The sequence below is a fragment of the Setaria viridis genome, chromosome 2 (assembly GCF_005286985.2).
Source record: "Setaria viridis chromosome 2, Setaria_viridis_v4.0, whole genome shotgun sequence".
NCBI lineage: Eukaryota > Viridiplantae > Streptophyta > Magnoliopsida > Poales > Poaceae > Setaria > Setaria viridis.
The window spans coordinates 7,742,141-7,757,136 of NC_048264.2; the positions used below are offsets into that span (position 1 = coordinate 7,742,141).

At 42.9% G+C, this 14,996-nt stretch overlaps 1 protein-coding gene across 5 annotated transcripts; it reads left to right on the forward strand.

Moving 5' to 3' along the window:
• The first annotated feature begins 6,661 nt into the window (after nt 1-6,661).
• Nucleotides 6,662-14,609, forward strand: LOC117846243 (uncharacterized). Of its 5 annotated transcripts, XR_004638265.2 has the most exons (3): nt 6,664-6,997; nt 12,013-13,826; nt 14,017-14,609. XR_004638265.2 is itself a non-coding variant. In XM_034727368.2 (2 exons), exon 2 carries the CDS (start codon nt 12,023-12,025, stop codon nt 13,145-13,147), a length of 1,125 nt encoding a protein of 374 aa, XP_034583259.1. In that variant the 5' UTR covers nt 6,662-6,997; nt 11,898-12,022; the 3' UTR covers nt 13,148-14,609. The 5 variants fall into 5 exon arrangements, 4 of the variants coding, with proteins under 4 accessions (XP_034583259.1, XP_034583260.2, XP_034583261.1 ...); XM_034727368.2 differs by having other exon boundaries at nt 6,662-6,997; nt 11,898-14,609; XM_034727369.2 differs by having other exon boundaries at nt 12,013-14,609.
• Nucleotides 14,610-14,996: the final 387 nt, after the last annotated feature.

Below are 14,996 nucleotides of genomic sequence, written 5' to 3' on the forward strand. Positions count from 1 at the left end.
TTGAAAATATAATAGATCAATGGCTATGATTATTAGAGTTTACAGGATTGGTGTTTGACGTTTTTAATTTTTATGAGAATTTGTCTCTTTTTTCTGGCTTGTCTCATGGGAACTAATGTGGAGCCTCCAATGGAAAAAAATGAAACTACATTGCTAAAAAACTATTACCATTAGCTAGCTCTCGTTTGTTAAATATTCGAACACACAATGCTTATGTAGATATATACTTAATATCATCATCCAATTGTGATAGATTTTATTGAGTAATTACTCTATAATATTTTCATCCATATTTATAATCTTTAACTTTTCACTTTGCATCGTAGGTATACGCTTGAATTTGTTTAATGAACCTTAAGTTTGAGATACAATTTTAGCATAGAAATCTATATTCTCATCACTTTATATCCTTATAAATGGTGACACACATCATGCGTATAGACCTTAATTATTATATCGTATACCAATAGTGTAAGATATAGACGATTTAGAATCATATATTGCTGTATATTTTAAATTAAGGTTATTTGATTCAAACGTAGAGTTATCTCATGTTATTTTTAATAATGGCATGAGTGGGTAATATAGATGCAAATTTAAGGTGTTACTTTTTATGTTTTTTAAGTCATAGTGGTAGGCAATTCAGTTGTAAATTAGGGGTTATTTTAAATATTGTTTATAATGGTATAAGTGGGTAATTTTGATGAAGATTAGGGGGTTACTTTAGTTTATTTTATATAATGGCAGAGGTGGGTAATTTATATATATATTTAGGGGGTTACTTTAGGCTATTTTCATAATGACATAGGTGGGTAATTTTTTAGAGAACATAATAGATCCAAGGGCTATGATGATTTGAATCTATCGATTGATGGTCGGATGTTTTGCTTTTTTGTGAGAATTTCTAGGATTTCTCTCACTTTCTAGAGTGTCCACCTAGGAATCCTAGGTGGCTTCACCTGGAGATTTCAAAAGGAGCCTCCAACTAGTAATAGTAAGATTCAAGGCAGTGCAAGGGATGAGTCTGAAATCTATACAACCAAAATAGGCACAACTTTAATTGCCTACCAAAACCAACATGAATTCGATGCCATGCATTTGTATATATGTTGCGCTACATACATCTCCGCCTAGAGAAACAATATGATTCACTAACACTATGATAGTTAACATATTAGCATCCACGGAAGCATGAGTGAGCATGGGAATTGGAGACATTGCGAAAGAGTCGCATGCAAGTCTGCATAACAAAGGCAGTCTCAATTCCCGTACACATGCAACCTTAGCATACGAGACTCGTGGCGACTGACTTCCTAGAGGCATTTAGTGCCTTCTTTCAAGATTGCTGGATCCTCGCACATGGGAGCATCAAGTTTCAGATGTGCTACAACACTACTTACTTCTCAGTTAATCTCATTGCATTGGACTTTGTTTTGTAGATAAAATATACAGGCAGTCCCTAAACTATTTTGCGATTCTCATCCAGAGCCCCAAATACTAAGTTGCAGATCAAGGTCCCTAATATATTTATATGGTCCACCTGGACTCGTAGCACTGAGCTTGTGTCTACATGGCTCTCTTTCAATTTTTTTTTCTCTCCTCCCTGTTCAGTTCCTCTATACCAAGTGGGGGTGGTCACTGGCGCGCCCCTTCATATTGTTGAAATTGCTTGTTTTGGTGCTTGGGTTCGGAACTTTCAGATAACGATGCTCTTCATGGATCATTGATTTCCTTACAATTCACAGTTCATTTTCACGTCATCCGGTTGTCGAGGTCATGTATACTATGTGGAGCTTTTTTGTACGTGCATATCCATTTCCTTCTGCGAAGGCAGTTCAATTTCCTATATACACTCCTGGAGTGATTTCTGTGTGATAACAATAATGTTTGAAGCTGTTTGATTGAAGAAAAGCACCCATCTTGCATGGTTAAGATTGATAAACTAGTGAATGCAATGCAATGCAATAGGCAACGTAGTGCCAATTTCTAGCTGGATTCTTAATACACGAATTCATGTATTTCATTTGTCTGAATATGTGTCACTTTGGCCGCTTCAATGTTCATTTGATTACAAACTTGTATGCGGCGCAAAAAATGTCAACAGAAGTATAATGTACAAACAGCCGAACATGAAAACCTGCGAGCCGCCAGGCTTCTCCTTAGCCCGGAGAAAAAGAAAAGCATATTGTCCCGGACTCTGCGCACAGCGCTGCTGGCATTATTTATTTATTTATTTATTTATTAAGGTGATGCTGCTAGCTTGTTCCTGACAGACAATGAAGAAGGGAGCGGCATTGAGGGCAGATAGAGGCCCGCTTGAATCATCAAGAATATGCCTCTTTCCTGATATCTCCAAATCCCACATCTCAAATTTTTTTAAAGTTTCCTCTCATCATCCCATTTGTTTCTGTGGGTACAAATATTTTTACTGAAAAGAGAGGCACTATTAAGATCGTGTGGCTTGTTTCAGAGATGTGTAAATATGGAAGTGTGCCGCTTCATATTTATAACACTTTGCGCTGATGACTGATATTCAATTATGCCTACTTCATGATATAAATTTGAACATTCATGTGCGTTGCCTTGAAGATTCTCTACTAGTCCGGCGCTACCACAACATTTTGACAAATTTGGTAAAGTTAGGCAATCAAAGTCAGTGTCACTCTAATCCTAACAGCCCCTTGAATAATGCGCATGTCCTCTTGTTGACTACAGAGTACCTGTTATTGAAGGTTGCCTGTTAGCTCATCGAGTGACAGATACTGCTCTGCACCCTAAATTTTTTATTTGATCAAATATTTACGCATTGTGCCCATCAAATACTAGTGAATGCAATGATTGATCCTTTTTCACGAGTGTTTGTGTTATGAGCAATAAACATCGGTTCCTTTTGACCGATTCTTTGCCATTTTTCCTAGCTGCTTGTACATAGGGTTAAAATGGTGGAAACGGTACGGTTATGACTAGCGACCGCATCAAAAGGGGTCAAAATCCCACACGCCTCAGCCAGATATTGGATCACCACTGATCAATCGTAAGTTGGACAAGGATTTGGCTGTGCTCCCTCCTTGCAGTACTCTGCCGTCTTCCATTGGCTTACCGACCACAACGCCAACCCGCTCCTCTCCCCGTCCTGTTCATTGCAATGCTGGTTATTGGCTTATGGTTGGTAGTGAATGAAGTAAGTCGTGCTCTTTTGGTCATACATATTTCAAACTCATACCTTGCCTTGAATGTTCAACTAATTAAATGTTCATGTTCCGTGAAATTACTTTGATTTTGTGCTCCCTATAGCTGGCCCCTCTACGTTATGAGGTTGGCATACAAAGCCCTCGGACAAGCTAGCACTAATTATGTTGAATGGATGTGGATTCAATTTGGCAGTTGGCAGTTGGATCGATCTATCATTTAGACTGCAAACCAACCCTTCATTTGTTCCACGCGACTTTTCTGCAAACCGTGCTCAGAGAAAATACGGCCCGCAGCGTCTACAATGCAAGTGGACAAACTGAACGGCGACTTTTCTGCAAGTGGGTCGAGTCTTTGTTTTCGGCGAGGATTTTTCTGCACTCATGAAAATTATGGCTCTGCAGCGTCTTGAATGCAGGTTGCTGTATTCAACCTCAATGCAGGTTGGATTCAACCTCAATTGGTCTTCCTCCGAGCAGCACAGTATAGTGTCGCAGCAGAGGAAAACCCATACTTGTCAAGTAAAAGAGCAGTCACAGTTACAGTAAACTACAGTATTATCTGCGGTACAGCTTAGGTCCGCTAGTGGGGCGGGTTGTGACGCGGGGTATGTTTGAATGGGTTAAAATAGATTTTAGTACCTAATGGGTTCGAATGGGTTGGGTGCAAATCTGATTCAACCCTTGCTGCTATGGGTGAGCGTTTTTTTTCCCTTTTCAATTTTTTCGCTGTTCAACTATTTTTTCATACCATTTTATATTCAGTTAAATATTATTTGCATATAAGTTATGTGCATAAATTCTTTAACCATATTCTGGTAAAGTCTATGGCAAACGTCATGCATATAAGTTGTGTATATCATGAAAGCTGTACTAGAAAATTTATCACATAAGTTGTTGCTAAGTTGTTGCCTGGAAAAAGTTATACATGTATAAGTTATTAATTTCTAAATACAAAATTTAAAGCTATCCTTTAGAAATTAGAAATTGGATGTATAAGTTGTAAGTATAAATTCTGCCTACCATCAAAATTGTACTAAAAAATTATCTTATAAAAATTGTTAGTATGAAATTACGCGTCAAAGTTATGTGCATAAGTTATGATATTCCAAAAATGAAAAGTTGTAGAAATGAAAACTTTCCAAAAAAGAAAGTTCGGAGGGGTGGAGTGGGTTGTCGGGAATTGATGGCTGGTAGCGCTACTGGCACGCGCGCCAGTTAGCATGCCCCTAGTTAGGGTATATCATAAATGCGGTTGGGACAGGTTGGAAGTGGTTCTTTTTTATTTGAGTTTGTATGGGTTTAACTCATAGGTTTAACTTTCAGATTTCGGCTCTTGACGTGGAATCCATATGTAAATTTAATCACAGTACTTTGTACAAGGTAGCGGACATTCAAACTGATTCATCTCCAGCAAATTTCGATCAATTTCTCTAAAATTTTTAAAGTGTGCAAGCTAGATTTTAGTTTTAGGATCCAGCTCTTGACACGGGGTCCACATATAAGTTCAGCCGCGCTACTTAGCACAAAGTAGTGGACTGTCAAATTCATTCAACTGCAACGAATTTCAGTCAATTTATCTAAAATTTTAAGGTGTGAACGCGAGGTTTTAGTTTTAGGGTCCGGCTCTTGACACAGGGCCCACATATAAGTCCAGCTGCACTACTTTGCATAAGTAGCGGACTGTCAAGGTTTTAGTTCTAGGGTCCGGCTCTTGACGTGGGGCTCACATATAAACCCAGCCGCACTACTTTGCAAAAGTAGTGGACTGTCAAACTAATTCAAGTGTAACAAATTTCGGTTTGTTTATCTAAAATTTTAAGGTGTGAACGTGAGGTTTTAGTCTTAGGGTCCGGCTCTTGACGCGGGGCCCATATACAAGTCCAGTTGCACTACTTCGCACAAAGTAGTGGACCGTCAAACTAATTTATCTAGGACAAATTTCAGTCAATTTAACTATGGTGTGAACACGAGGTTTATATAAACTTATAAGTTCATGTACCAAACCTATGGGTTGTATCAATTGGTGGAGCGGGTTAGGTTGGGTTTAGATAATAAAATTATGGAGCGGAGCGGGATGGGTGAATGAATTAATTTATTACGGGTTGGGATGGATTTGGGATGGGTTTCAACCCATTAGCCGACTAGTATAGCTTATTACTGTCTATTTTGGAAGCCCCTTCCCAGGCCACAACTAGTGTAAGGTACTAACTGAAAAAAAAAACTGCCGGGTTGGAAAAAAACTGAGTATTTATCAAGGAAAATAATAGTCAGTACTAAAGGATAACAAGGCGCAAAACACCTTAAACATTAAAATTACACGGATGAGGGATGACTAATTTGACCAAAATTTGCCACCGCCCACGGCCCAACGCTCTAACCAGCCTCTGCTGCTGCAATTGCCCTCTCCAACAATCACATTATTGCCTCTGCAGCTGCTGCAATTGCTCAACGCCGGCTGGTGGTTCGCTGCCGTCAAGAGGTCCACACACGACCGACCATGGAGCCCAAGTCAACGTGCGCAAGGACAAGCGGCACACACACTGCTGACCGTAGAGGCCCGTACTCCTCTTCCTCCCCGCGCTCATCTTCATATGAAGATGCATCCTCATGCTCACCTTGCGCTCCACTCACCTTCTATCCTCAATAAAAATCTCGAAAGAACTTTCTCGGGTCTAAATTTTGAAGCCCGTGAAGACCCCTTTAATCCCAATTTGTAATACAAATCGAGACTAAAGCCTCACCTTTAGTCCATACTTGAGGTCATATGTTTGAATCCCACACGCATAATTCTTGTGAAAAATTGCGTGACTTGTGACTTCCGGGGAATTTCTAATATTTTTTTAGCGCAAAAAATACCAACCGGGACTAAAGAGATGTCTTTAGTCCCAGGTGGAATAACCTTTAGTCCTAAATTCTTAATCCCAATTGGAAATTCGAGCTCTTTGTGACTTTCCAACCGGGACTAAAGTCCAGTTTTCCAACAGTGCCTTTGTCTAGGTGGACAGACAGAATAATCCGTCCTATTTGACGGTATAGACTCATCCCGCATTTACAGGTTATCCCCCCCCCCCCTGATCATCTCACGGTTGTTCTTGGTCTTCGATGATCTAACATCTCCCTCCATCTCAAATTGGTATTCGTTTTGGCTTTTTTCTATATACAAAATTTTATTATTTATGTAGACATAGTATATATGTATATATCTAAGTGCATATCAAAAGTGATGTACCTTAGACTGCAAACCAATCTTTCATTTGTTCCACGCAAATTTACTGCAAACCGTGCTTAGAGAAAATTCGGCTCCACAGCGTTTAGAATGCAAGTGGACAAAATAAACGGCGACTTTTCTGCAAGTGGTTCAAGTCGTTGTTTTTGGCAAGGATTTTTTCTGCAAACCTCCAAAACAACGCACTCAGGAAAATCACGGCTCTACACCGTCTTGAACGCAGGTTGCTGTGTATGGGAAACGATGTTGACCCATCACCAACAAAATAAGAAAAAAGTCCACCCTCTCTTTGTCTTCCTCCAAGCAGCACAGTGGAGTATATCCAATGCCGCTGCTGAGCCCGAACCCGCCATCTCAGACATAAAAAATCGAATCACCTTGGTTCCATGATTCTTGCTGTCTTGGCTTCCCATTCGATTAAAAACCGTGTGGCAGTGGATTTGGGAGGAGAGGCAATCAATCAGCAGGACCAAGCATGAGCATCGATCGACGGTAGCGATCCGCCGTGGATAATCCTCGCTTCTTCCATGCAAGGTGATCAGTAGAGCCCCGGCAACTTCTCCCGCAGCTGGTAGTGCAGGTACGGCGACAGGACATGTTGCTTTAGGTTCAGGTCCGGACATGTTTCTTGTCCGTTTCAAATTTGATATTCCTTCCATATATCCAAAAAGGCATGTCTTGTTTTGTTAGGACATGCCTTTGATCAACAATTACTTTAGTAGTAGTGTGTAATATGTTTGGACGCAAAGCCTTGTCCTAACAAGACAAAACGCTCCTTATATTTGGCTTAAAATACTCATGATATGGTCTTGCACATACCTTAGATCCAAGTATGGCGTGCCACAAGAGGACATACTGTTTTTAAAATATTTATTTATGATTTATGTATTATATACAAAACAGTTAAATCTGGCTCCAAGGTTACAAGAGTAAGTAGTATATTAGAAGTTAGGAAAAAATAGTTTAGGGGTTATTTAGACTTTAATTTGGCTTTGTGCTTCATAACAATTAACAACACTGCACTTTTGTTTCTCCGGTCTGTGTGGTACCATCTATGGGCCCACGAGCAGGGCATGAACTGTTCCAGATATGGGATAGAACGTCTAGGTATGTCTAACATAGATATGGTGTTGACCATGTTATAGATAGAACTAGTCGAAGATAAGGAAAATACTCATTGTAATACAATTAGAAGTCCTCCTGTTGTAACCGACTAGTATTCTTGTGACAACCGACTTATAAGCCTACCCCCGGATATATAAGGTGAGGCAGGGATCCTCTCAAGGCAATCCAATACACCCTACAATCCATACATGATGTAGGGTATTATGAAAATTAGCGGCTTGAACCTGTCTAACTTTGTGTCTGCATTTACCTTCAAGTTTCTGATCTTGGCCAAACCCCTCCAACCAATCCACTACTTCGGGATACTCCCTAGTAGGTTGCTAGTCTAAACACTGACAGAGGGGAAGAAACAGAAGAGGCAAAGGCTCGCCGTAGAGACAAAACCCAAAAATGAGCTAAATGACGGTGCTGTCTCCAAGAAGATTTGCCCCATCGCAACTTGGATCGAGCTTTTGCTGCAACCGAAGGAATAGAGTACCTCCCCTGGCTAATGTCACGGAAATTGGTTTCCTCCTCCGTGTCATGCACGAAACACCATACATCCAAAGGCTAAGGGCGTTCACAAAGGAGGCATACAAATTACTCGATGCCGCAGAATCCATACTATCGGTGCACCTCTCGCAATCATGCCAAAGCCAACAAGACAGTAGCCACGGCAAGGGAACTCAAGGTGCACTGGAGCAACGACCACTGGCAGGTGGTGACGTAGGAAGTTGGGGAGGAACCTCGGGCGACTGTGGTCACCGTGGTGCCCCACTTCAGCCAAATCACCCCTCTGGAGACCTCCACGATTGCATCAACGACACTCGTGATGCTCGCTCAGTTATCAATAGTCGTCGACACAAGAAGGAACAAGAACTACTCAAATTCCTGGTGGATGACTCCAACGGTTTCCCCACCTTCTTCAGACGCGTGAGGAGGATGGGCTACACTGAGAAGATCAAAGCATTGGGGATCAACAAGTATGATGGCAAGAAGGACCTAACGCAATGGCTTTGGTGCTACTCAATGCCCGTTGAACTAGCCAGTGGAAACAATGACATCAAGGTCATCTACTTCTCCATCTGCATAGAGGTAGCGCCACTCAACTAGCTTGACTCACTCCACAAAACCTCTATTGAAACATGGGAAGACCTCAAGAAGATGATCACCAGCAACTTCACCAGTGCAATGCAACATCTGGGCAACCGCGTCGATCTAGCCCAAATCAAGTAGATGGCGAATGAGACTTTGCTCAGCTACATACATTGCTTCTTTGAAGAAAAGGTGACCAACATTGATATTATGGAGTGCGACATCATCGACTGCTTCCAAGATGGCCTCAACGACCGCCAAACATACCACAATTTTGGAAGAAACTGCCCCAAAGACATCAAATCCATCCGGATTATGGTGCAAAATTGGGCAGACAACTCAAGGACTTCTTGTCAAAGCCACTAATCCTCACCGCTCCAAAACCTGAGGAACTCCTGCTTCATATTGACATGACTACTCATGGCGTCAGCACGGCGATCGTGATCGAACGACCAGAAGAATGCCATGTATTCAAAGTATAGAGACCAATTTACTTCATCAGCGAGGTGCTTTTAGAATCAAAGGCTAGGTATGCACTGGCCCAAAAACTACTCTATGCAATCTTGCTTACCTTACGAAAGCTTCGCCACTACTTCCAGGAACAGAAGGTCATAGTTATTAGCGACTTTCATCTTGAAGAAATCCTCCACAATCTGGACTTCACTGGATGAATCTTAAAGTGGGCAGTGGAATTGGGAGCCCTTTCCTTGAATTCAAACCTCGGGAAGGTATTAAGTCCTAGGCCTTAGTTGATTTCATCATAGAATTGTGGGAGAATCAACTACCTATAGCAGCAGAGTAGAGCATTGGGTCATGTACTTTGATGGAGCTCGAAAGCTTGAGGACACTGGTGTAGGAGTACTCCTGATATCTCCCAATAGCAAACAACTCAAATACATACTGCAAATATTCTAGGAAGTTTCCAACAATGAAGGCGAGTATGAGGAACTCCTGCACGGGCTACGCCTAGCCATCTCACTAGGTATCAAGAGGTTGTTGGATCAACCAAGTCAATGACAAGTGGGCTTGCCACAAGGACAACATGGATGTAGTCTCAAAGTACGCAAGCTGGAGAACAAGTTCTACGGCTTGGAATTCCACCATGTAGTCCGTGACAGCAATGTAGCCGCGGATGTCCTCTCTAAGCTTGGATCTACTTGAGCTCAAGTACCAGTGGGGCCTTTGTCCATGAGCTACACAAGCCATCCACCACGGAGTCGGTACCTCCACAAACCATCGATCGAGGTCTTTCAGAACCAGGTCGAGAGGTTGTGATGATCGATATAGACTGGATGAGGCCCTTCATGGATTACATCAAGGAGCAAAAGCTACCCTCTGACAAAATAGAGGCTAAGCAAATCTCAAGACATAACAACAACTATGTTCTAGTTAGGGACAAGCTCTATAAGTAGGGTGCATCATGAGAAGTATGCATGAAGTGCGTTCCACGACAAGAGGGCAAGACATACCCAACGAGAAACATAAAGGCATCTGTGGGAACCACACATCCTCACATAGATTGTTTTAGGATTCTCCATTTCTAGTTTCTATAGAACTAATTATAAGAGCATGATTAATTATTTGAGCATCCAACATAGATTGTTTTTTACCCCCATGTAGCGAAGATGGTCCCATTAGACCATAGTTTGTTAATTTTGTGATTGAGTGACAACATAGTCTTTGGGAATAATGAATTGTCTAGCACATACCTTGTAGGTTTTATAGGTTCCAAGAATGAAAACCAAACCATGGCAAGGTCCAAATCATGGTATTTAAGTATCCAAGCTGTGGTATTCTTGATATCCAAATCTTGGTATTCAAGCATCCAAGCTATGGTATTCAATTCAAGTGACGAAGCAATGATATCTAGGACTATTCTATGGTATTCAAACATCCAAATGACAAAGAAAATCCAGGGATAGAATAATTCTAGAGCATCCAAATGATGGTATCTTTGGTGTGCAAGAGGCAGTATTGAACTCAGAAAAATCAGTACCATCGGATGATCGGATGGTCCGTCGGAGTAACCATCAGAGCAATTGGTACAACTGAAAAATCAACTTAAGTTTTCGGAAGCACCGGATGATCCGATGACATGATTTTTACAAGCGTCGGTGCAATTCTCGTAGAAGGCAGAAAAAGACCTATAGCACTGGATGATCCGACGGTCAGGAGTTGGAGGCGTCGGACGAAGCATATTTACTTTGCAAAGTTCCACAGAGATTTTGCCCAGAAAACCATCAGCACTGGATGATTCGATGGAGGCATTGGATGAAGCGTCGAATGAATTCTTGAAGAAGTTGGGCGCGGGGGAGCCAACGGCTAGTTGCACCGGATGTTCCGATGCTACCCAAAAATATATCATCAGAACATCCGATGGTACACTTTAACTAGCCGTTGGAGCAATGGCTCTTCGATGCCTTGGGCTATTTGTACTCGCTCTATTCGCCCATTTGCAGTTGCTAGGGTGTGCAGGAATCCATTGGAGATCAAGACTCATCAAGAACACATTCAAACCACCAAAAGTGCTTAAGTGATTTATCAAAGGCTTAGCACAAGCTTAGAAGTGATCTATCAAAGGCTTAGCACAAGCTTAGAAGAGTGATTAGTGCTAGGATAGGCTAGAGAAAGAGAGAGTGCAAGGTGTGCCTACCTTGTGACCGGTTCAAGGAGTAAATCATAGTTGTACAAGGTGTGCCGGCGCCTTGGAGCCTTAGTGGTTCACTAGCAAGTCTTCGACCCTCCGACTTGGTGTAGAGCGGCGTCGACGACCATGTGTGTGGAACGTGGAGACCCCCTTCTTTCGTGGAGAAGCTCCTTAGTAGAGGTGGCTTCAACTTAGTGGAGACGGCATCAAGGTGAACGAGGAACTTGGCTTGCGTCTTAGTAGCCAAGTCTTTGTGGTAAGTCAAGGTGTATCCTGGAAGAGACTTGGTGACCGGGAAGCAATACTCTCATGTGAGTGCTTCACCAATGTGGACTAGTGGTGGCTTAGTACCTACCGATACCACGGGATAAATCATCGTGTCAAGAGTTTACTTCCCATCATCCCCTCCTTACATTTCCGCATTTCATACTTGCAACTTGTGTGTCTTTACTTTCTTAGTGTAGTATCTTGCTAGGATTACCTCTAGGTTGCAAAACTTATTTTGAGATGAGGCTTTCGCACTAGATCAACTATAGAATGCACATCATGGATAGAATGATTTAGTTTATATTCATGCAAATTAATGGAAGTCATAAGGTTTCAAGTTGCCTAATTCACCTCCTCTTCCTCTTAGGCTACGAGCACCGATTCCTTACACCCCATGCTTGCTTGATTATGCAACCTTGATGTTTCCATTAGAGCATGATTAATTCTTCGTGCTAACAACTTGGAGTTTGGAATGAAATCAGCTGAGCGGACATGGCTGGAGGGAATCTGATCACAAATTGCTCCACCGCGGGATTCGACCAATGCTCCTCCAACACGCTTTGTTCAGTCGATGACATCATCAAGGCAACCTTCCACAAGAGCATTAGAGGGCAGATATGGCGGGTTAACGCGCTGGTACTCGCTGGAGGTGTCCTAGCAGGAGTCATCGTTGGGATAGGAGCCTGGGTTCAGCGGTACCGCCACCGCCCCATCACCCGCTTTATCTTCCTCGGAGCCACCACATTGTTTTTGCCTATCATCTCCTCTGTCATCTCTACCATTGGCGTGCATCCTGATTATCTCATTCCCTTACCATCAGACAGCAGTGGCAAGGAGCTGTCAGCGTTGGCCGCGACATGCAGACCCACTCACTCGGCCGCCCTTGTAGTGTGGGCGTTCCTTGTTCAGATAGTTATGATCAACACTAGCACAATAGTCTCTGTTGATGACAGAGAAGGTGAAAGCAAAGGCCCTCCTTTCGAGCTGCTTGTACAGGGGGCATGGACCCTTTACCTTGGTGGCAGCCTCATCAAGCAGTTCCCGAATCAGTTCTTATTTAAAGATCTGTTATTCGATTCAGTCTTCCCATTTGCTCTCCTTTGTGCCAAATTGGCACTGAAATATTATGCCTTTGAGAAGGCACGGCGATCCTTTGCACTCAGACGCAATCCCGGACTGGTTTTTGTTTACATGCAACAGGTTGGAGCACAAGAAGCAAATCAAAATCGTGAACCACGAGTAGGTGGGGAAGCATCCCCTCCCCCACTCTTGCTTATGGGAGAGGACGAATTACAAGTGGAGAAGCATCCTTGCGGGTATGTGTTCAAGGATGGCTTGGGGACAAGGTTGGTCAACAACACTGGCTTAGTGACAATAGACATGGTTTGGCACATGGATAGCATGCTTCCAATCTCAACGCCACAACTAAAAGATATATGCTTGTCCTATGCATTGTTCAAGTTGTTGCGGTGTCAGTTTGCTAGGTACAAGCTCATCAATTCTGGCTCAATGGGGACCGTTACCTTTTTCCGGAGCTTGTTGCTCAAGGTTGGTGAACATGACAGGGTGTTTGCGGTGATTGCGGATGAGCTTTCATTTGCTCATGATTATTATTAATCATCGTTCTCAACCTCCTACTCAAAGTTCTGGGTGCCCATCTTGAGTATACTTCTGTCACTCTTGAGCATAGGTTATTGGACAGTGTTCATAGCATCCATAATCTCTATCATAGTCGCAGGTACAGATATTTGGGGGACAAAGTATGGCAATCATCATCTTCTTTGCAAAATATGGTGCATTAAGCAATCCTTTGTAAGCGGCCCTTTAGACACGTACATGGGAAAATCGCTTTTAGATATGGTGCCACTACTTTTGGTTCTTGTGCTAGCCGTGACAGCTGAGGTCAGGGATGTTGCTTCCTACGTTTGCTCCAACTGGACAAAAGTAACTCTTATATGGAAATACCTACACCGGGCCTCTCCACAACATTCTCTTTTCGTGCAGAAATGGGTTTGTCTTTTGTTGCGATGTACATGCAAGCTGATGAAGCACTGGGATGAAAGAATGAGCCAGTGCTCAGTCCTGGTACTTCCACGGAGAACAAGGCCACTAGTTCCTTTCAGGCGTCTCCTCCGCTTGCCAGACAACAAGTGGAAGGTCAAGGTACCAGCAGCTGTGAAGGTTAGCATCATCAATGCACTAAGAAGTCTTCAAGATGGACGTTTGCGGCATGGTGCAGAATCTCTACGACAAAGCGAAGTTGGACAAAGATTCCTCTGGGCTTGCAATGCAGAAGGTACATCTGATACCATCCTTACATGGCATATTGCCACATGCATCCTTGAAATGAAGTGCCCGTACCGACCTGATCATAAGCAACAGGGTTCCCCAAATTCCAATTCTGATCATAAGATTGCAGCCACTCACCTGTCACGATATTGCGCATACCTGATGACCTGGTGTCCGGATTTGCTTCCTGACAACAGTGCATGGAGCAAGAGCCTGTATGAGGCAGTCAAGAAGGATGCAGAATGTGCCCTCACCGAGATCCCTGCGGCAGGGTCGATGACTCCCGAGGACGAGTACTTGCGGGTGGTTCAGCTACTGAGTGCAAACTCCAAGCATGAGGTGCTCAAGAAGGGCGTGAAGCTAGGAAAGCAGCTGGTGGTGGAGATGATCAACGTTGAGGAGACGGTGTGGAAATTGCTGGCTCATTTTTGGTCAGAGATGATTCTGTACGTCGCGCCATCAGACAACCTGAAAGAGCACTCGGAGGCCATTGCCAGGGGTGGCGAGCTTGTAACACTGATCTGGGCGTTGCTGTTTCATGCCGGTATTGCAAACAGTCCAGGTGAGAACGAGAAAAATGCTGCTACTGGTGGTGGTGTTTAATGGTTTGTTTTCTTTTATTGTTCACGGTTGAGAGGCCACTTTTCTGGATGATGCTACATTGCCGCTTGTTTCTGTATTTTGGTACTCTTGAGTATGTATTGTAAGAAGTATCGTTTGGTGTCCTGTAATAACGTGGAGACTAAAGATTCACGTATTCAAATATAACGTGAAGACTATATTTTGGTGACTTGAGTTCCAAATTTCCTAACAAAGCCTGCGCTACTTCTTTTCTGTCAGCCGTGCATGAAGAGCGGGAGGGGCAGATTCGCTTCTTTTTCAAGAGGAAGAAGGGGCGATCCAATTAGGCAGTTAGTGTCGTGTGGCCAAGGCTAATCCATTCAACAGCGACTCGTTAGTGTTGCCCTGTTGGATTCTGGTGCAGCCTGTTCACCCGCTCGTTGCGTATACTTGCATGCTCCAGTGTGCGCTTGTTGCAAACCCGTCGCATGCATCCTCATCCTTCAATCGATAATGACAAACGGTGGCACTTCTTCCTTGATGCCTTCCACTCCAATAAACTGAATAAGAATAGATGCTAAATAGGAGTATATTATTTTGCATATGCTTCAACATA